Source organism: Sesamum indicum, linkage group LG12 (assembly GCF_026168435.1).
Source record: "Sesamum indicum cultivar Baizhima isolate 11 linkage group LG12, ASM2616843v1, whole genome shotgun sequence".
NCBI lineage: Eukaryota > Viridiplantae > Streptophyta > Magnoliopsida > Lamiales > Pedaliaceae > Sesamum > Sesamum indicum.
Window position 1 is genome coordinate 16,831,325 of NC_142668.1, and position 18,257 is coordinate 16,849,581.

The 18,257-nt window shown below is 35.9% G+C and overlaps 5 protein-coding genes across 10 annotated transcripts; 3 read left to right on the forward strand and 2 right to left on the reverse strand.

The window, feature by feature from the left end:
• Window positions 1-50: 50 nt before the first annotated feature.
• LOC105175596 (GDSL esterase/lipase At5g45960) lies at window positions 51-3,077 on the forward strand. Its single transcript, XM_011098082.3, has 5 exons — window positions 51-384; window positions 693-823; window positions 1,931-2,164; window positions 2,466-2,724; window positions 2,809-3,077. Exons 1-5 carry the CDS (start codon window positions 102-104, stop codon window positions 3,000-3,002), a joined length of 1,101 nt encoding a protein of 366 aa, XP_011096384.1. The 5' UTR covers window positions 51-101; the 3' UTR covers window positions 3,003-3,077.
• A 397-nt stretch (window positions 3,078-3,474) lies between these two features.
• LOC105175597 (GDSL esterase/lipase At5g45960) lies at window positions 3,475-5,310 on the forward strand. Its single transcript, XM_011098083.3, has 5 exons — window positions 3,475-3,943; window positions 4,027-4,157; window positions 4,268-4,501; window positions 4,582-4,849; window positions 4,955-5,310. Exons 1-5 carry the CDS (start codon window positions 3,673-3,675, stop codon window positions 5,146-5,148), a joined length of 1,098 nt encoding a protein of 365 aa, XP_011096385.1. The 5' UTR covers window positions 3,475-3,672; the 3' UTR covers window positions 5,149-5,310.
• A 592-nt stretch (window positions 5,311-5,902) lies between these two features.
• Window positions 5,903-7,650, reverse strand: LOC105175598 (GDSL-like Lipase/Acylhydrolase superfamily protein). The gene is made up of 5 exons (XM_011098085.3): window positions 7,165-7,650; window positions 6,956-7,086; window positions 6,623-6,856; window positions 6,280-6,523; window positions 5,903-6,173 (listed from the first exon to the last, which is right to left on the reverse strand). The coding sequence occupies exons 1-5, from the start codon at window positions 7,454-7,456 to the stop codon at window positions 5,986-5,988; spliced, it is 1,089 nt and encodes a 362-aa protein (XP_011096387.2). The 5' UTR covers window positions 7,457-7,650; the 3' UTR covers window positions 5,903-5,985.
• A 1,575-nt stretch (window positions 7,651-9,225) lies between these two features.
• Window positions 9,226-15,503, forward strand: SNI1 (negative regulator of systemic acquired resistance (SNI1)). Of its 3 annotated transcripts, none has more exons than XM_011098086.3 (16): window positions 9,226-9,309; window positions 9,724-9,922; window positions 10,008-10,074; window positions 10,706-10,799; window positions 10,901-10,990; window positions 11,097-11,183; window positions 11,336-11,407; window positions 12,238-12,319; window positions 12,385-12,434; window positions 12,559-12,768; window positions 12,849-12,919; window positions 13,002-13,071; window positions 13,537-13,599; window positions 14,009-14,161; window positions 14,633-14,766; window positions 15,167-15,503. In XM_011098086.3, the coding sequence occupies exons 2-16, from the start codon at window positions 9,799-9,801 to the stop codon at window positions 15,237-15,239; spliced, it is 1,440 nt and encodes a 479-aa protein (XP_011096388.1). In that variant the 5' UTR covers window positions 9,226-9,309; window positions 9,724-9,798; the 3' UTR covers window positions 15,240-15,503. The 3 variants fall into 3 exon arrangements, with proteins under 3 accessions (XP_011096388.1, XP_011096390.1, XP_020554172.1); XM_020698513.2 differs by lacking the exon at window positions 9,226-9,309 and adding an exon at window positions 10,334-10,405 and having other exon boundaries at window positions 9,851-9,922; XM_011098088.3 differs by lacking the exons at window positions 9,226-9,309; window positions 13,537-13,599 and having other exon boundaries at window positions 9,330-9,922.
• Window positions 15,504-15,746: 243 nt separating this feature from the next.
• Window positions 15,747-18,037, reverse strand: LOC105175600 (D-Tyr-tRNA(Tyr) deacylase family protein). Of its 4 annotated transcripts, none has more exons than XR_002288187.2 (8): window positions 17,807-18,037; window positions 17,603-17,694; window positions 17,444-17,510; window positions 17,145-17,175; window positions 16,880-17,020; window positions 16,355-16,380; window positions 16,153-16,213; window positions 15,747-16,051 (listed from the first exon to the last, which is right to left on the reverse strand). XR_002288187.2 is itself a non-coding variant. In XM_020698514.2 (8 exons), the coding sequence occupies exons 1-7, from the start codon at window positions 18,008-18,010 to the stop codon at window positions 16,211-16,213; spliced, it is 564 nt and encodes a 187-aa protein (XP_020554173.1). In that variant the 5' UTR covers window positions 18,011-18,037; the 3' UTR covers window positions 15,747-16,051; window positions 16,180-16,210. The 4 variants fall into 4 exon arrangements, 3 of the variants coding, with proteins under 3 accessions (XP_020554173.1, XP_011096391.1, XP_011096392.1); XM_020698514.2 differs by having other exon boundaries at window positions 16,180-16,213; XM_011098089.3 differs by having other exon boundaries at window positions 16,180-16,238; window positions 17,807-18,036.
• Window positions 18,038-18,257: the final 220 nt, after the last annotated feature.

Sequence of the window (18,257 nt, forward strand, 5' to 3'; positions counted from 1 at the left end):
GGTGAATTATATTTACTGGCTATATCATCGTATTTATATACAAAGACCCGCTTTTGGTTTAATCTGTAGAGTGGGGATTCCTTTGCTATTTTACAGCAAGTATGTGGCCTCTCTCCAGTTCATTTTGCCACATTCCTCTACTTTTCCTTCTTCATTCCCAGCTGCTTCTTTCCTCATCACACATCGATGAGACTCGCAACTTCAATAGGAGTTCATCACCAGTTTCTGCGTTGTTTGTGTTTGGTGATTCTACAGTTGATCCTGGCAACAATAACTACATTGAGACTATTGCCAAGAGCAACTTTCCACCTTACGGCCAGGATTTCCCCAACCAGCTTCCAACCGGAAGGTTTACCAATGGCCGGCTTGTCACCGATTTTATGGGTAATATATTCAGTTTTCTTAAATTTTATTAACGTAATTGTTCCTTAGTTAGCCTAGCTGTGTATTATTAATTATTTCTATTTTAGTAATATAGTAATATATGTACTGATTATGATAAGAGTAATTGGAAAATTTTAATCCAAATCAGTGAGTACGTTACACTTGATATGTGATTAGTCACTTTTATGAAACTGTACATCAATTACATGACAAATGTATTGCACTTTTCTACATAGAATTAACTTGTGCATTGATTTGCATGTTTCTACAATATATATATATATATATATATATATGTGTGTATGTAGCTTCGTACGCGGGGATCAAAGACTTCATCCCTCCATACTTGGACCCAACCCTCACCCTTGAAGACCTCATGACTGGAGTTTCTTTTGCTTCTGCTACCACCGGATTCGACCCACTTACTGCTCAAATCTTTGTATCTCTCACTCTCTCTCTCACTCTCTCTTATCTCGGGCAAATTCTAATTTGAGTTTGATCACACTTGCACAATTATATAATAAATATAATATACTTGTCATATGATTAATATATATTTCAACAAAAATGACATGCAATAACTGGTCCAATCAAATTTAGTTGGGCAAAATCCTTTCTTGGTCCCACTGAAAAATGTCATTTTCATTTTTGGTTCTATAATTGTGGCGAGTGTCACTTTTGGTACCATAAAACACAAAAATACACTAACAGCCGTTACCTCCTATTCACTTCAAATGTCATGTTTAATGGTACAAAAACAACAAAAAAATCGTGTATTTTGACCAACTTTGACACAAATTATAATTTTTTTTTTTTTACAAAAATAAAAATATTAGAAAACTTTTATTTTAATATATATAATAAAATAGCTCTAAACTTATAATTGTTTGTATTTCAAATAATTTTTAAGATCTTTTTTATTATTTTTTAAGTTAAAATTATTATTTGTTCTAAAAATGTATTAATATTTTTATCAATATTTTAAAAATAATAATTTAATTTTAAAATTAGTAAAAATAGATCCTAGAAATTATTTGAAATAAAAATAATTATAATTTTATAACTATTATTATATATATTAAAATAAAAATTTTCTAATAGTTAATTTTTGTAAAAAAAAAAAAAGTTCTTATAATTTGTGGCCAAAGTTGGTCAAGAGATGAAAAAAAAAATGAAGTGGGGAAAGAAAATGAAGGGAAAATGAAATTTGGATGTTGGAAGCCTTTTAACTTATACCAATTTTCACTCCTTTTTTGCAGCATCACGTGCCTTTTTCCTCCAAAACAATGGGGTTAACGGCAATTATAAAACGGAGCATAATTGTTATGTGTGCCGTACATGACTTTATGAGATCAAAAAAGCTTATTTTTTAGTTTAATTGTACCAAAACTCGAACTCACAATAATTATGATATCAAAAATGAAAATGACATTTTTTTTAAAAGGATTTTGCCCAATGTAATTTGACTAAAAATTTTCCATACATGTAGATAGAAAGATACATGACTTGTTTTGATTGGTGTTTGTCATTATGGTGATGCATGCAGGGCGTGATTTCTATGGAGAAACAACTGAAATATTTTAAAGAGTACAAATCAAGAATGGAAGTCCATATCGGGAAGGAGAGAACCAAAACCCTGATTAGTAAGGCTGTGTTCCTAATAAGCGCTGGCACAAACGATTTTATCGTGAATTATAACACCATACCAATTCGACGCCAGACCTACACTGTTTCCACTTACCAGCACCTGCTATTACAACTTGGCCAACAATTCTTACAGGTATGCATTTTCGTTGTATGGAGAGATCAGAGATGTGCAAAATGACATTTATTTTATTGTACGTATGAGTGTATGTGTGTGAATGCGCTGTCATCGGATTTATTGCTTTGTTGTAGTTGAAACTTAAAATGGTGGGTTGGCACAACGACTACCACAGGGCTAAGCCACATTTATGAGATGGGGCACAGTGTATATATATATAAACAAAAATTTAAAAATAAAATATAAAAAATAGGGTGATTGATAATGATAGGGCAAAATCTTGAATTGGTGACCAAGATAGGATATATGCATGGTGCAGGGTCTGTTGGGGATGGGGGCTCGGAAGGTTGCTTTCGTGGGGCTACCACCAATGGGATGTGTGCCGGCTGTCATCACCATGAACTCCGACCATGCTCTCACTCACCGTGCCTGTATCGAGTCGCTTTCCTCCGTCGCACGAGATTACAATCGCTTGCTCCGGAACAAGCTGACTGCTATGCGCATCCCTGGTGCCAAAATCATTTATGTTGAGATTTTTAAACCGTTGGATGACTTGATTAAAAAGCCTCAACAATTTGGTAAGCTTGGTAATATTTCAATTACATATATCATAATCAGGCAATTAATTGAAGGGAAAATGGTGAATTAAATAATATTTGCAGGTTTTGATGAAGTGAATTGTGGTTGCTGTGGAAGTGGAACCATAGAACTCTCCGTCCTCTGCAATTCATTGTCCGTCGTTTGTTCGGATGATTCCAAGTATGTGTTCTGGGATTCTGTGCACCCAACTGAAGCAGCATACTATAACATCTTCCTGGAGCTGCGTCCGATAGTGGATCTGTTCATGAAGGCTTAGACAACTGTATGAAACAAAATTGTCAATTGATTATAAGACATGATGATGATAATATGAATGTTGTATCTTATTATATATGTTGTATATAAATTATTGTAAAAAAGAGAATTAATAATAGTAATTATAATAATTTAAATAAATGAGCAGAGCATACCTTCGAGCTATATCAATTGTAAAACAAGTATTATTATACTTATTCAAAATTCATTATTAAATGCAGCACACTCATCGTAGAATGAATTCCAATCAGAGAAGAAACCTAATTCAAGTTCAAATTTCTCTAATTGCAACTGCAGTAATGCAGCTGTCACCTTGCACTTTTGCCCAAACATAGGCACGCAGTCAAAGTTAAATGCTCACCTAAGTTCTTAATCTTACCTAAACCGGTACAATAATGGGCTTATTTCTCCTGTTTTCTTGAGACAGTCTCCAATGATGATTCATCATCGGATTCCTTGTCCACTCAAACAATTTTCATCCAGATTAATTAGACTCAGAACGGTGGTTGAGACCCATAAACTAAGATTACAAGAGTTTGGTTCCCAAACCTTATCAAACCAGAAAAGCATTAACTTGTCTTTATATGGTCCACCTCAACCTCAACTCCACAAAAGAAGGGGCGCTATTGTTTTCTGCAACTTGTCTTTTGTTTCTTTAGTTTAAAACAAGCATGCCCTTTACGTTGGAGGCTTTTTCCACTTGCTTTCTGCTTCTTTTCTTTTCAACGAAAGCAGCAGCTGCTCGAGACATTCGCAATGTGAAGGCGGAGAGCTCACCGGTTTCGGCCATTCTCATTTTCGGGGACTCCACGGCCGACCCCGGAAACAATAACTACATAGCTACGCCGTTTAGGAGCAATTTTTCACCTTATGGCAAAGATTTTGTGAACCAGACGCCAACTGGACGGTTTACCAATGGACGCCTTGCTAATGATTTTATAGGTAAGTGTGTCAAAACACTCACGAACTTTTACGTACTATTTGACGAATATACGTTTTCATAATGTTTGAGGTGGATTATGCAGCAAAATACGTCGGCATCAAAGAGTACGTTCCTCCTTATCTGGATCCTACGCTCAGCATTGAGGAGCTCAAGAGTGGAGTCAGCTTTGCTTCTGCTGGGTCCGGATTCGACCCGCTTACACCAACAATAAGCGTCTCTCTCTCTCTCTCTCTCTCTCTCTCTCTCTCTCTCTCTCTCTCTCTCTCTTGATTTGGACATATTGATGATGATGATGTTGTGTTTTCATTTTTCTGCAATTTCAGAATGTGGTCTCCATATCGGAGCAGCTGGACCACTTCAAGGAGTATCGAGCAAAACTAGAGGCCGCAATTGGGAAGGACAAAACGAAGGAACTGATAAATAATGCTCTGTTCCTTGTCAGTGCTGGCACAAACGACTTCGTGGTGAATTATTTCACAATACCAATTCGACGCTACAATTACACGATTCCGAGCTACATGAATTTCGTGCTACACGAAACTCGGCAGCTTCTTCAGGTGTTGGCAGCTATCCTAACATTCACTGCTTAATTTGTTCCTCCAGCCTCGAAAGCTTATCAGTTATTTCGGCCCTGTAGGCATTGTTGGGTGAAGGTGCTCGTCGAATTGGAGTTGTGGGACTGCCGCCAATGGGCTGTTTGCCTGTTGTGATAACTCTTTACTCTGATAGTCCAATTCTTAAACGTGACTGCATCAGTAATTTCTCCTCCATAGGCCAAGATTATAACCAAATGCTGAAAAATGAATTGAACTCCATGCAACTCCAGATGCAATCCTCTGGAGCTCGAATTGCTTATATAGACATCTATGGACCGTTAGCGGACATGACCTTAGGCCGTAAATATGGTGAGTTAATCCGTCTTTTGTCTTAGTTTTCCTTGTAGATAAAGGCAGAGTTATGTACATCAATGATCCAGTATTGGCGTGGGATTATTTGTTTTGCGAGAGTAGAGTTTGAGGAGGTTAGCAGTGGATGCTGTGGGACGGGGATGGTGGAGGCGTCGTTTATGTGCAACCCAAGGTCAGCTGTTTGCTCGGATGCTACCAAGTATGTGTTTTGGGATTCCATTCACCCCACTGAGAGATCATATGAGCTTCTGTTTCAGGCCTTTCGGCCTGTAATTGATGTGCTTGTTAAGAATTAAACTCATGGTAATGACTTCTGCTAAAGAGCAACTAGTTTAAGGCGATGGATAGCTTTTGAAATCATGTGTTATTGGACAGAAATTGGGGGAATCATCAAAACAATTGGCTAAGTTGTCTCTAATTTTTTTCATAATCCACGTATATCTTCGACTTCTACATTATTATTATATCTCGTATTATAATATTTTATCTACATGCATGTGCTAGATATATAAAATCTACAGTGTTTATCTATTAGAAAAATTATGCAAATAATATGTATATTTAATGAAATTTTAATTCAAATCGAGTTTAGCCGAACTAAAATAATTATATGACAAATATAATATAATTATTGTGGAATTAATATACAATTTAAAAAGAGTGATTAATAATATAACAAATGCATCACATTTAATTAATTTGACTCGTGTAAAATTATTATTATACAAAATGTAAATTATAATTTGTAATAAAAAATCTACATTTTTACCCTTTACTTTAGTGAGAGAAACTTGTGTGCTGTCTATGTTTTTTCCCCCTTTAAATATAGCTTACTTTGATTTAGGTGGGGGTGTAATTATTAGGAGGACCACCACTATCACCTTAATAGAAAGTACCACGTGCTAGACTTTAATACTCTACACATATATCAACCAATTTAGGATAAAAATAATAGTTTGTTCCTAGTGAGCCATCGATGTATTAATTGTTACTTACTGCATCCATATTACAACTAGTAATCAAGGACGATAACAAAAACTCCCAAAAAAGTGAAGAATCTCGAAATAGATACTATTATTTGAAGTTAGATTTCGGGGAATTATTCCCTATAGGGTTTATTTGATGCCAAATGCTCAGAACATATAGCTAAGTATGAGTTCCAGAACATCGTCGGCAATAATTTTATACATTCTCTCAGTGGGATGAACTGCGTCCCAGAATACGTATTTGGTCCGGTCAGAGCACGTACTCAAGTCCTTGCATGTATTGCCGTATTCATACGTTCCTGATCCACAACATCCCTTCAAAGCCTCTGTAAAACCTGTCAATATTGTTCGTATTCATTATCATAGCATAAAGAAAAATAAAATATAAAAGCTGTGAAAGTACTTGATGAAATTTTCATATAATATGGTGTGCTAATTTACCATATCTCTTGGGGCTCTCAGCTGCATTTAGTATAATGCGGTATACATCCACAAAAGCACTTGTAAATGAGGGTCCTGCTAGTGTTTTCAACTCCCTTTGTATCTTTGAGTTGAAGGAAAATGCGATTTCGTTCAGTTCAGCATCGCATTTGATGTCATGCCGGAGCGTCCTCAGAAGCGGCATACACCCGATTGGGGGGACTCCGATCACCGCTACTTTCCTTGCGCCCAGAGAATGCATTTTCTGCAATATTCAGGCCGGACACAACTAACTATTGCATAAAAGAATTTTTCCAATCTTAATAAAGAAAAAAAGAGGAATTAATTTCTTGAATTACGTTACCTTGATGGCTGTCTTCATGCGTGAAATCAGATAGATCTGGTACTGCTCTATGCTGTACTGCCGTGAACGAGTAGGGTCGAGATAGTAGCTTATAAGGAAATCATTCGTCCCCATGCTTAGGATAACCAATGCATTCCGGACAATCTCTTCAGATTCTTCTGTTCCAACCAGGTTCCTGACATGGGTCTTGTAGTGTCTGAAGTAGTCCAGCTGCTTGCTTATGGACATCACATTCTGTTCGTCTCCCCCAAAGAACATGTATCTATCAGTTCCATTTCAATAGCACAGTAGTGATGAAATGTTAATCACTGAAAAAGAACAAAATTGAGTTACCGAGAGATTGGCTGTAAACTCGTCGTAACCAGAAGCTGCTGATGCAAAACTAACACCGTGCAGCATGTCTTTCTTAGTGATAGCAGGATCAAGAAAGGCCCTGACTAAGTCCGTGTAACCAAACGCTTCGGCTGCAGTAACACATGAGGTGAAAGAATCGATAATGGCAGTAACTAAAAGTTAGGCTGAGAATTAGGCACGTTAATTACCGATGAAGTCTGTGGTTAGTCTGCCGTTGCAGAACCTTCCAGTAGGGTGGCCACTGTAGAAATCCTCTCCATAGGGTAAAAAATTGCTCTTAATGGGAGTAGGGAGATAGTTGTTGTTCCCCGGATCGACGCTCGAGTCTCCAAACACTAAGATGCACGTCATGTTATGCTTAGCTGCCATAAGCCTTAGCTGGTTATAGTTTATGGCTTCTGCATAGCTCAGACGACACAATGGAATTGCTAAGAAAATTGTCGTTACTATCACACTCATCGTCTTCATCATCCAAAACATGATTGCAGAAAATACAGTAATGTGCAATAGTATGAATCTCTTCCGAGCGAACTCGCTATATTCCAGGGTGTGCTCCAGTCGTCTATATAACTAAAGCTTCAGGATATTTGGTAGCGTTAGGTTGAACATTCAATGAGGCTTCACCGATCAAACTCAAACAGACAAGACTTTATTAGTATGAGCTAAAATGGGGAAGAAAATTATTAGCCACACGGAAGTTTAGTGGATGTTTGATACGAAATATTTGCTATGGGACATTGGTTCAGATTTTATCTTTTGTAGACCCTTTAAGCAATTACTTGCATCTATAATATGGACCAGTGAGTTGGGGTTGGGCAGCTAATCTTTGGCATATGGAAAGTTAAATAATTTTAGTGTGAACAAAAATTTCATTGTAGTCGAGATGATTAGAACAGTCAGCTCTCATCTAAGAAACTTGGGTTTGAGTGTCGGCACAGAATATTTATATGTTCGTTTCTTTTAAACTCTCTAAACCTCAAAATCTCAGATGGAGGCGATTCAGATTATGGATGGCAAACGAGTCGAGCTTGCGAGTAGACTCGATTTTGAGCTTGAGCTCTCAATTCTCTCTGTCATAAGCTTGCTAGCTTTTTTTATTTTTTTATATATATTTTTATTTTTAAAACTTTTATATTTTTTATTTCATGTTCAATACTTTATCAATTTTATACTTAACATTGACCATATATTATAATTATTCATCAATATCATATATTTTATTTTAGATAATAATAAACTATGGTACTTTTATTTATATAATTAATCTTTATATAAAAATAAGCTTAATCAACAACTTAGTAAATTTTAATATTTTTAAATAATTATTTAATATGACACATATAAATTTTATTGTTATATTTTAATATCTATTTGTAATTTATTATATTTTTTTTAAATTGACAAGTCCTAACAATTAATTTATGATTTTTTATATCTATTTATGAGTTTTATTTATATCAAGATACATAGTATGTATTATACAATCTATTTTATTGCTTATAAATTTATATCAAAACTTGGTGATTCCTATGAATTAATCTAAAGCTCATAATAATAATAATGACGATGATAATGATGGTTGAACAATTTAATTATCTATATTTGTTATTTTATTATATATAATGAGATCAACAAACTTAACCAATAATTGATAAGTTTTAATATTTTTTGTAAAATAATTAATTATTTAATATGATACATATAATTTTTATGATATATTTTAATATCTATTTATAAATCTTATACTTTTTTAAATTGATAAGTCTTCACAATTAACTTATAGTTTTTTATATCTATTTGTGAGTTATATTTTTATATCAAGAAACACAGTATGCAATATCTTTTATTACTTGTAAATTTATATCAAAGTTTTGTGAATCCAAGAATTAATGTAAAGATCATAATGACATCAATCACTATTTTGTACTTTAATTTAAGAAATTCGTCTCTTAATTTTTTTTTTTTTGTATAAAATAAGATCGACAATCTTTAAAAAATAAGTTACGTTTTTTTTATTAATATTAATAACTATACAAAATTATATGCAAGTAATTTGATAATTTGATATATATATTTTCTATACTTTTACTAATTATATTACTAGTAAATTAATTAATAGTTTATTGTACTATATATTGAATGTTTTTTATAATTAATATAATAGTATTTAGTATTATTTATTTATATTTGAATGTATATAATATAGTATTTATAAAATATAATATTTAAATAAATTATTAAAGAACAGATTGAAACCCAATCCCTCAACCGGGGACGAGGAAGAGATTGGTGTTCTCGGCACACAAGACTTGGCCAAGCAAGAGCTCCAACAGGTTTGCAATGAAGCATTTGTGGAAATGGGTTTGTCGTATTTTTTGGAAGCTTCGATTTTGAGATCAATTTGTTAAGGTTTCACCTCAATATGCTTGAGGTTTTGGGAGTTTCTTCGCCTACTTTTCTTCAGAATTTGATGAAGACAGCCTTTTGGGCTTGTTGAGCTCGAGCTTGTCGGCTCGGGCTAGCTCATTACATATACAAGTTCAAGTTCGAGCTCGAGTTAGAAAAAAATTTCGAGCTTGAACTCACAAGAAATAATCGAATTGGATTTGAGTTTGACTCATTTATATTCAGTAAAACAAAAAAGCACCGTTTTTTATTTTTGGCGGGAAAACGTGTTAATATTGTTAAAGAAAATCAAGAAAAAGAAACAAGAAATCAAGATATCATAAAACCGTTTCCCTCCTTAGGGCTTGAATTTGGGGGAGAACGGAATATCACAAACTCGCACTCGTCCAGTGATCGAGAAGAAAGAAATTGAGAACATGGAGAAGCGAAGGCGAACCGGAGGAGAGGGCGGCGATCGGGGAATGGAAGAGAACACGATGGCCATTCTTGACACTTCCGGTTTCAATAATTCTAAAATCTCTGACCACCTCAACGACGATCGTGCGTAGATATGTGTAACGTTGTTTGGTCCCCCTTATAGTTCGTGGTTTTCTCGATTGTTATCTGATTGTTTTCTGTATCGTAGGGCGTGCTTTTCTGGAGGCTGTTCGCACTGCTTCTCTTCTACCGGACAATGGAAGTGCACCCACGCGGTACGTACTTCTCTCTTGCTTTGTTTGTCGCGCATATTCTTACGATTTTCGGGAGTTTGTGTATCGAGTGGAATATAAGTAGTCTGATAAGGTTTAAGCGACAGTGTATACTATCACAGTTTGAGACTAAGTTGACAATCTCACTATTAAGGATGTTTGGAAACTTTGGATCAACCCAGATATTTGCCTTACATGGTTTAACCCCTACGATTCTTGTATGCTGTTATTAGTATCAAGCTGTGGGACAATTTGACTACAGGTGAATGATATTGGACGATCTTTGCATTTTTTACACTGGATTTCTCAGCATTCCTCAGCAGTTTAACTCTAAGTGAGTGAATCAAACAGTATCTTTTTATAAAGTTATTTTGATGTGAATTTTTACCTCAGTCTGTTGGAAATTTACAACTAGTCCCTGTCATCTTAATATATGATTCAAATAGTCTTACTAGTGCATGTTGTAATTACCATCACCTAGTAACCAAACTACATTACACTAAATAAACCTACAGTGCTTACTGTTGAACCATGAAATGTTTAAATGTTCTTATATGTGTTGGCAAGTGTTATCTGCCTATATAGGTTATTATATGGGCTCATGGAGAGTCTTATTTGCAATTTGGTTGCACAGAAAAATGTTTGAGGCCATTTTTCATATACTGAAGGATGCTGATTCTGTTGACTTAATAATTGAAAGTTACCAGCTTCTCATTGAATTAGATAAGGTACTTTATCTTTTCACTTTTGATATGCATAGTGCATTGGTTTCACAGGCCGGCAATATATTCTTAAATGTGCATTTGTTTTATATTTCTTTGCCATCCAGCGCTTCCCTCGAGTGTACCTATCCAAAGGAGAACAATCAGATTCAATGTCACCTTTAAAAGCTGTCTCCCAAATTGTTATGGTTGAAGAGGTGATCCGGGTCTCTCTGTTTCAATGACCCTACTGCTTTTTCTGGTGTACATTTTGGCTTAAAGTTACCATGTGAATGATAGTTCACTTGTACTGCTGTATGCCAGGCTTGGTTCCCTTTTAATTTTGGGTTGGACAGTTACAATGAGAAGGTGGAAGCCAGAAATCCTTCAAGAAGTTCAGTGGATTCCTCGGTTAGTTAATTATGCAGCTTGCGGCTTCCCCTTTCTTTTCTCAAGAATGATTGTTGAAGCACTTATTGATGAATTTGTTATTGTTATCTACTGAAATGGCATTCTACCTTAGGCTTGCTATTTCACAGTTAGTGAAACTGTGTTAATTTCAGGGTTTCCATGCTTTAATACAAGAAATTGCCAAAGTGGCTACAGAGATGAAGTCTGAAACAGTAGGAACAACAGTGAGTTACTCTCTTGCAGCAGTTTCTATCAACATAACTTGCAGTTTGTAAGGTTGTTGGTGATGCTTTCTCAACATCGCTAAGTAATCTTCATAGTCCTCCACAAGTTTTGGTTATTTTTATGAATTGCTGAAAATCCTGGTTTCTGTTGCCTTAAATTTAATGCTCTTGCTCACCTCCATTGCGATTGTTTCATAATTTTAGTAAGCTTCTAATGTACATCTTGATGCACTTTGATGAAGTGCTGATACCTATGACTATGAGTGCTTGCAGCCGAATTCAAGTGTAGAATTGTTGTGGACCAATCTCAAGGTCATATAACACTTATTTAGAAGTGAATAAAAGGAAAATTTATTTTTCTTTTTCATTTTTATCTTTCCTGTATATTAATATGTTATTCAGACCTTCTTCTTCCACACGCCCAAAGTTCAGGGAAGAGATCGCCAGCTGTCCTACGTAACCATGAGAAATGTTTCTAGAGCTTCAGAAGTCCTGTAGTAAATACTGGTCACTCTTATGAATGTTTCTTGGTAGCCGGCAGTAATTTAAATCATGGTTGCACTTAGAAAATACCTTCTGATGCCCTTATTACAGACAGAAATTCAGGGGGTTTGACGAACTTTTGCATGCTTCTCTTGTTTCTTTCCCTTCTCATTTATAACTTTTAACCCTCTTTTTCACTCATAAAGTAACCTTTTCTTTTTGGAGTTTCTGTTCATACAGAGAAAATATTCAGTGAGTGTAAAGACGTGTGCTTAATTTTCATCACAAATTGACATGATGTTGAAATAAAAAATGATGTGTTTAATCCTGAGATGCTCCTGCTGCAGTTCTTGAAGAACATGTTACTGCTTCAATACCTAATTACTGTTCTTGAAGGAGATTTCTTGCCTCGTAATTGCTCGTATCAAGGTAAAAACCAATGTTTCTTGCAATAGGTTCTTTAAAATCAGTGTTTAAAGCTCATGTTCTTGCAGAAAATATGAACTGGATTATCTTGAGGGAGTCACTGCTAAACATGCTTCTGGTATGCCTTAACCAATCTTCTAATTTTAATTTGCATGAATTCAATGATTTCAGTATTCTTTGGTTATGTTATTCCTTTAAAAGGTTTTGTATGCCTTGACTTTTCTTTTGGATTCTTTTCGCAGGGCTCAAGAAAAATAGTTTACAAAGGATTGGTGAAGGATTGTTTGTCTCTCATGTGTGACCTGTCTCAATTGACTGTATTTTCTGAAGAAACTGGCTACCTCAAAAATTCTTCAGGGAAGCAACACCATGAAATTGATTATGCTATGGCATTAGCTTTACCTGAAGTGAAAAAGTGTACATGCACTGTCCTGAAGACACTTTTAGTAATGGTGAATTCATTAGCCATTTTATTGTGATGATGTTATTTGAAGATTATTTGTTCTTGACCATAACTTTGTGTATCCTACAGATCATGGAGCTAGATTCATCACGACGGATTGCTGATCATCAGGGTCTTACTACCAGGGCTGATGGCGTTAGGTACTTTTCCATTTTGTTTCTTTCAGATCGGATGCTGCAAATGTAGGACTCAAGGTATACTTGTAAACTGGTTTTATTGCAGGACCCCAGTAGTGGACATCATTTTGGATGAACTCATTTATGACAATGATATTCTTTTTTCTTTTCTTCAGGTTCTCTCTCTCGCTCTCTCTCTCTCTCTCACACACACACACACACACACACATACACACAGAGATGCAGGGCACTCAGCCGGATACGTTTTCCTTAAGATAATATAGCTTTAGCTAGTGTTTTATGGGAAGGTTTCTATGCATACGTCTAAAGCGGCTTACGGAGATTCCGTTTTATGTTGAACGTGAAAATAGAACAAGTTATGTATTGGAATTGCATGAAGGTGTTAAGAATTGGAAATTGATTGAAACCATGAAACCATTAAGAATTGCTTACAAATGTGGGATACCAATTAATTCGGTCCTATTTTATGCTTGTCTTTTTGTTCTTATTTTCCTTCAACTTTTTGCAAATGACCTTTTCTCTGATCTGTCTGGTAATCCTCTTTGTATCAGAAAGTGTACTCGGATGTCCTAACCTGGTTTTTTCTGAAACTAATTAGGATTTAACTCAAATTGTTACAGGTGTTTGATCCAAAATGGAAGCTGGAAATTGTTGTACAATATTTCCTGAAGTACATTACGAAAGTATGTTCATTTCCCTTTAGAACAAGATATATTTTGAACCGGTCATTGCTTCCTCTAATTTCACCACCAGGCATCTTCTAACCTCATGTTGTCTTTTCTTAAATTTTGATATTGTATTTTAATATTACTATCTGATATATATTATTTGATACCTTTCCGAAGACCAAAGTTGAAAATTCTCACCGACTTTTAGCAAGCCTTATAGCTTAATAGCTTATCGTGCTGTTCATTTGCTTGTCTAGGAAATATGTTAGTTTCGGTTGGGTCAATGATATACTTTAATTTTTAGTTGGTGTGCTTAAAATCTCTGTTTTGTTATAGTTGGGCTTGATCCTGGATAGAGAGGTATAAATGTTAATCAAGTCAACTCTCAAATTCGCTGTATGACCAGAAGTGTGGCATCTTGCAGTATTCTGTTCAAACAAGGAGGTCAAGTGGTATGGTCAATATTGAGAATCTTGATGGAGTTTTGAAGTGCTTGTCCAACAGGACCAGCACGAGAAGTATCATAAAAAAGATTAGCACAGAGTTAATTCAGTTGCTCTTGGCCTATGCTTTCCAGGTTAGTATGCTTCTCTCATGCAGAGTATTTATTGGTTTTCTGTTTATTATTCTTATGCCGAGTATTTATTTCAGACAGCTAATATGCAATTTCTGATGAGTTTCATAACCATTTAATTTCATCAAATGGGTAAGTTAGACATAGAAGTAGGGTACTAGTAACTTGCCTCCTCAAAAGATAATTCATAAGATTTTCTTAGGTGAAAATGGAAAGCAGGCTTCAACTTAAAATCATTACACTATGATTTGACTACATGCCACCTTCTTCCCCACCAAAATGAGAGAACAGACTACCCTTTCCCCTCCAACTCTAAATTGGATAAATTTTGTGTGTGTGTGTAAGAGAGAGAGAGAGAGAGGCTTTAATATGGGAATGGAAGAATTAGAAAAGTCACATTCTCTGCTGTAATTTTCAACATTTAAGGCGAGTCTTGAGTTCTGCTCTCTCTTCTAACGTTGCCCTCTTCACTAGGCGTATCTGCTGCTGTCATATCAACATCTCTCTAAAGGCTTGTCAGATAAACAGGAAGATGACAAAAGCAACTGTATTGTGGAAGTCTGCAAAAACATGATATCTGCTTTTACTTGTCTCAGACAAGAAAACCCGTAAGATTCACTTGGCTACATATGGTGCTTTATGTCCTGTCTTTCCAGAATGTCATTGGGTCCGGTAGAGTGGCTTTTAGATGTTCTTGTTCTAAATTTCCTGGTGTATGATAATCTGTTGAGTGAAATGCAAGTTCTTGGTGCGTTTCCAGGAATATTTCGAGAAGGTAATGGAAAAAGTTGAATATTAGAAATATATTAATCATTTGCCCTCATGGGTAAAGTATTGAACCTACCGTTATTTCCTTTTGATGTTTCATGTTCTGGAAAAATATGTAGTTTTTTAACATATAGAAGTCGTAGAGCCTGTACATTGTTTAAGTTGGCTCATATTGATCCGCCTACCTTTTTTGTTTTGATTTTTTTTAAATTATTTGACAACATGCATATCATCATGCAGGGACACTGAGATTTTGTGTATTGGAAAGGAAGCGCTATTTACAGCTGCTGCCATGCTCTCAAAAAAATCTTAAGGATGTTAGTTGTTATTAATGGAACATGAAGGCAGTCAGCAGAAGTGATCTATGTGGGTATACAGGACATTCAAGAATCTGTTTGCTACAACGATATCTATAAAAATCTGTTTGTTGTATATAAAGAGAAACTAATCTCAGTAGTGACCATCTAAGATTTTATGGCCACAGTTCTTTTTGCTCCTGAAGTAGTGGTAGAAAGGTCCACAGATCTGGGCACAAATGCACGCACACAAGAATGGTAGTTTGATTTGGCATGCTTTACTTTTGGTTTTTTATTATGTCTCAACATGCTTGTGAGTTTTTTGTTCTACAAAAATAACGTAATTCTGTTTTGAGTGTTTGATAATTTTCAAATCTAGGGAGTTTGGAGATTACCCAATTTAACTTAGCGTTGGTATTGTTTTAATTTCAGAGGTCAGATAGCAAGTAATCTTAGGTCCAAAGTAAATTTGAAATGATAGTATTAACAGTTCGCTTGATCCTATTTTCGTAAGTGCACGCCCGTTATCTGTAAAAGCTGCCGCAGTAAAAACATTAATGATTCTCTTTGTTTAGTCTTACCACTAATTAGCGTGTCTCTCCTTACAACAAGAGAGACCAAATATGAAGAGAAATAATCATACAGGAAAATGAAATGAGATACGAAGGATTTTCATGCCTACTCATTAGGCTTTGACTTTTAAGTACATGTGATATCTAAAATTCCTCAACTACAGAGGAGTTTCAGTCTGCAGACCTCCAATAGTGATGGTTGCTCAAATGAAGACAATGAAGTTAGTTATGATCCTTCTACCACATCATTTGCATTCCTGAAACAATGAGCAGCACATTAGATTCTAAGTTTAAGCAATACAGAGATAGAAAATTTCAGATAACATGAGGAAACTCTGCCAGCCAAACATAATTTTACGTTGCATGATGGCTGGTTCCCGCTCACTTGGATGTTTGTGCAGAGTCGAGCTGCATTGTCACTGGACCATCATTAACCAAGTTAACCTTCAGGTTGAGAAAGAAAGAAACACATGTGGGGTTGTTACACCAGTCCTTTTTGGCCAATATAGTTACACAAGAAAGAAATAGTTCAAAATACTTGGTAGTAAAATCTCACTTACTTTCATCTTGGCTCCAAAGACACCGTCTGCATGGAAAGGATGGTCAGTTATTAGTATGCATATCCTGAAATTGTCGTTTTGAACCTAGGTTGGAGTATTGAAACTTAAACTCACAAATCAAAGAACTAGTATGCGCAAAGCTCAAGAACCAACATTCTGCCCCCAAAAGGACAGCTATGTGTATGAAGATTTTGCCAAAACAATGACTGGAGGACTTTAGAGTTCATAGGAGCACAATTATAAGCAATCCGTACTCCAGAGAACCATAACAAACTTCCATAATAAGCCCTCACAAGTGCTTTAGGTTAGTGGAGACACACATACTAAGGTCTATCTTGAAATTCCCACTTACAATCTTTGCACATATACAGAATGTAGGAACACAAACTAGGCAAAGCATAACGCATAATAATTGAGAAAATCATTGTGGTTGGGAGTTGGCACTGTAGAAGAAGTAAATCACAACTATTGCCAGCGTTAAGTCAAACCACAACAACGACGGAGAGACGAATGAATGCTCATCACCTTTAACTGCATCCACTCTGTAAGCTTTCTGGATTTTTTCAACCAGGGAGGCATAAAATGGTTTTGCTGCTTCGGGAGGCATTGCCACGTGAAAATCAGGCTTGTTCCCTTTTAATACCCCATACAATGTAAACTGACTTACTGCATCAAATTAAAGACCATCCCATCAGCACAAAGCTAGACAATGCACCCAATAAATTTCTTAAAACCATCAAAACAAGGTCGGAAGGAGAAAAAAAGGGAAGGTTGAGACAGAAGACTTTACCTAATAGAACTTCATAACTTTTTTGCATAACCTGTCAAGAAAGATTAATAGCCATGAAAACATCCCTTATGCAATACCATAGTGTCCCATTCTTCTGAAGAAGAGTACGATTCTTTTTTGTCCAAAATAAGCAAAAATGAGTAGCAACATTTTTACTTCCAGTTACATACATGCTTACTATCACTATTCCATTGTTTGTGACCGTAAAGAAAAAGTGGCTGACGTTAGTCTATCTATTTCTCATCACATGTTAAGTTGTAAGAGCAAGGATAACAAGTGGCCGAGAATGAGGAAATTACATTTTGGTCCCAAGTTTTCCCAGTTTTTTCATTGGGAAACAATCTCATGTTCAACACTTTGCGGCATCTGCAACCCAATGAAACAACAATAAAACAGCTACAAACAGATTCATCGACAGCATTTGAAAAGAAAATATCATCCCTTCGATTTACACATACATGTACTCAGCATCAGCTTCAACATCAGTCTCATGAAGCCCAACGAGCACAAGCAGGCCGGGTCCGATCGCCGATACGGTGCGGCCTTCCACCTGCAAGACCGCTATCTTACTCGGGTAAGTAATCATTAACCAATAACATACCACTGCGATCTGTGCTTGTGCGCGTTTAAAATGTGGGTAATCCTATATATCGTTCGTAGACCTCAACGCTGGCGGAGGCCACACGCTGAACGACGGCCCTCATTGACTTGATTGTTTGCTTCCTTCTTCCGCCGAAGCTACCACGATTCGTGCGCTTAGGGCGTACAGTAGCAGAGTGGCGTGCGAATATTTGGTGCTGTTTGGATTCGCAGTGGAGTGTGATTTGGTGCTGGAATTGCATAATCCCAATATTGATTGAAGACATGGACACTGTAATTGGGCTCTCCAAACTTCCTTTCCTCTTCTGGCTTCTCTTTCACGTTATTTAGGCCGAAAAGCTTTTAATGGGCTGATCTAATTCGGCCCATTAAGGCCTATGGCTTTCTTCCTTAACCTTTTATTTAGGCCCACGATTTATGTTAGTTATTCATCAATTTCCCAGACTTAGAGTCAATAACAGAGAGTATTAACTTAGTGTTAACTGTACTTAAATTTCCTCTAAAAATATAAAA

Bases quoted from the DNA above. Each gene is read 5' to 3' on its own strand.
- LOC105175596 (XM_011098082.3), top strand. From the start codon at position 102: ATGTGGCCTCTCTCCAGTTCATTTTGCCACATTCCTCTACTTTTCCTT. The intron at 385-692 runs GTAATATATTCA...GTGTGTATGTAG, and splicing joins GCTTGTCACCGATTTTATGG to CTTCGTACGCGGGGATCAAA. The intron at 2,725-2,808 runs GTAAGCTTGGTA...TAATATTTGCAG, and splicing joins TAAAAAGCCTCAACAATTTG to GTTTTGATGAAGTGAATTGT.
- LOC105175597 (XM_011098083.3), top strand. From the start codon at position 3,673: ATGCCCTTTACGTTGGAGGCTTTTTCCACTTGCTTTCTGCTTCTTTTC. The intron at 4,502-4,581 runs GTGTTGGCAGCT...TCGGCCCTGTAG, and splicing joins AAACTCGGCAGCTTCTTCAG to GCATTGTTGGGTGAAGGTGC. The intron at 4,850-4,954 runs GTGAGTTAATCC...TTGCGAGAGTAG, and splicing joins GACCTTAGGCCGTAAATATG to AGTTTGAGGAGGTTAGCAGT.
- LOC105175598 (XM_011098085.3), bottom strand. From the start codon at position 7,456: ATGTTTTGGATGATGAAGACGATGAGTGTGATAGTAACGACAATTTTC. The intron at 7,087-7,164 runs GTAATTAACGTG...GTGTTACTGCAG, and splicing joins ACTAACCACAGACTTCATCG to CCGAAGCGTTTGGTTACACG. The intron at 6,524-6,622 runs GTAACGTAATTC...TGAATATTGCAG, and splicing joins GCATGAAGACAGCCATCAAG to AAAATGCATTCTCTGGGCGC.
- SNI1 (XM_011098086.3), top strand. From the start codon at position 9,799: ATGGAGAAGCGAAGGCGAACCGGAGGAGAGGGCGGCGATCGGGGAATG. The intron at 10,800-10,900 runs GTACTTTATCTT...TTTGCCATCCAG, and splicing joins TTCTCATTGAATTAGATAAG to CGCTTCCCTCGAGTGTACCT. The intron at 14,767-15,166 runs GTAAGATTCACT...ATCATCATGCAG, and splicing joins TGTCTCAGACAAGAAAACCC to GGACACTGAGATTTTGTGTA.
- LOC105175600 (XM_011098089.3), bottom strand. From the start codon at position 18,010: ATGTCTTCAATCAATATTGGGATTATGCAATTCCAGCACCAAATCACA. The intron at 17,695-17,806 runs GTCTACGAACGA...GCGGTCTTGCAG, and splicing joins TGGCCTCCGCCAGCGTTGAG to GTGGAAGGCCGCACCGTATC. The intron at 16,239-16,354 runs GTAAGTGAGATT...CTCAACCTGAAG, and splicing joins TCTTTGGAGCCAAGATGAAA to GTTAACTTGGTTAATGATGG.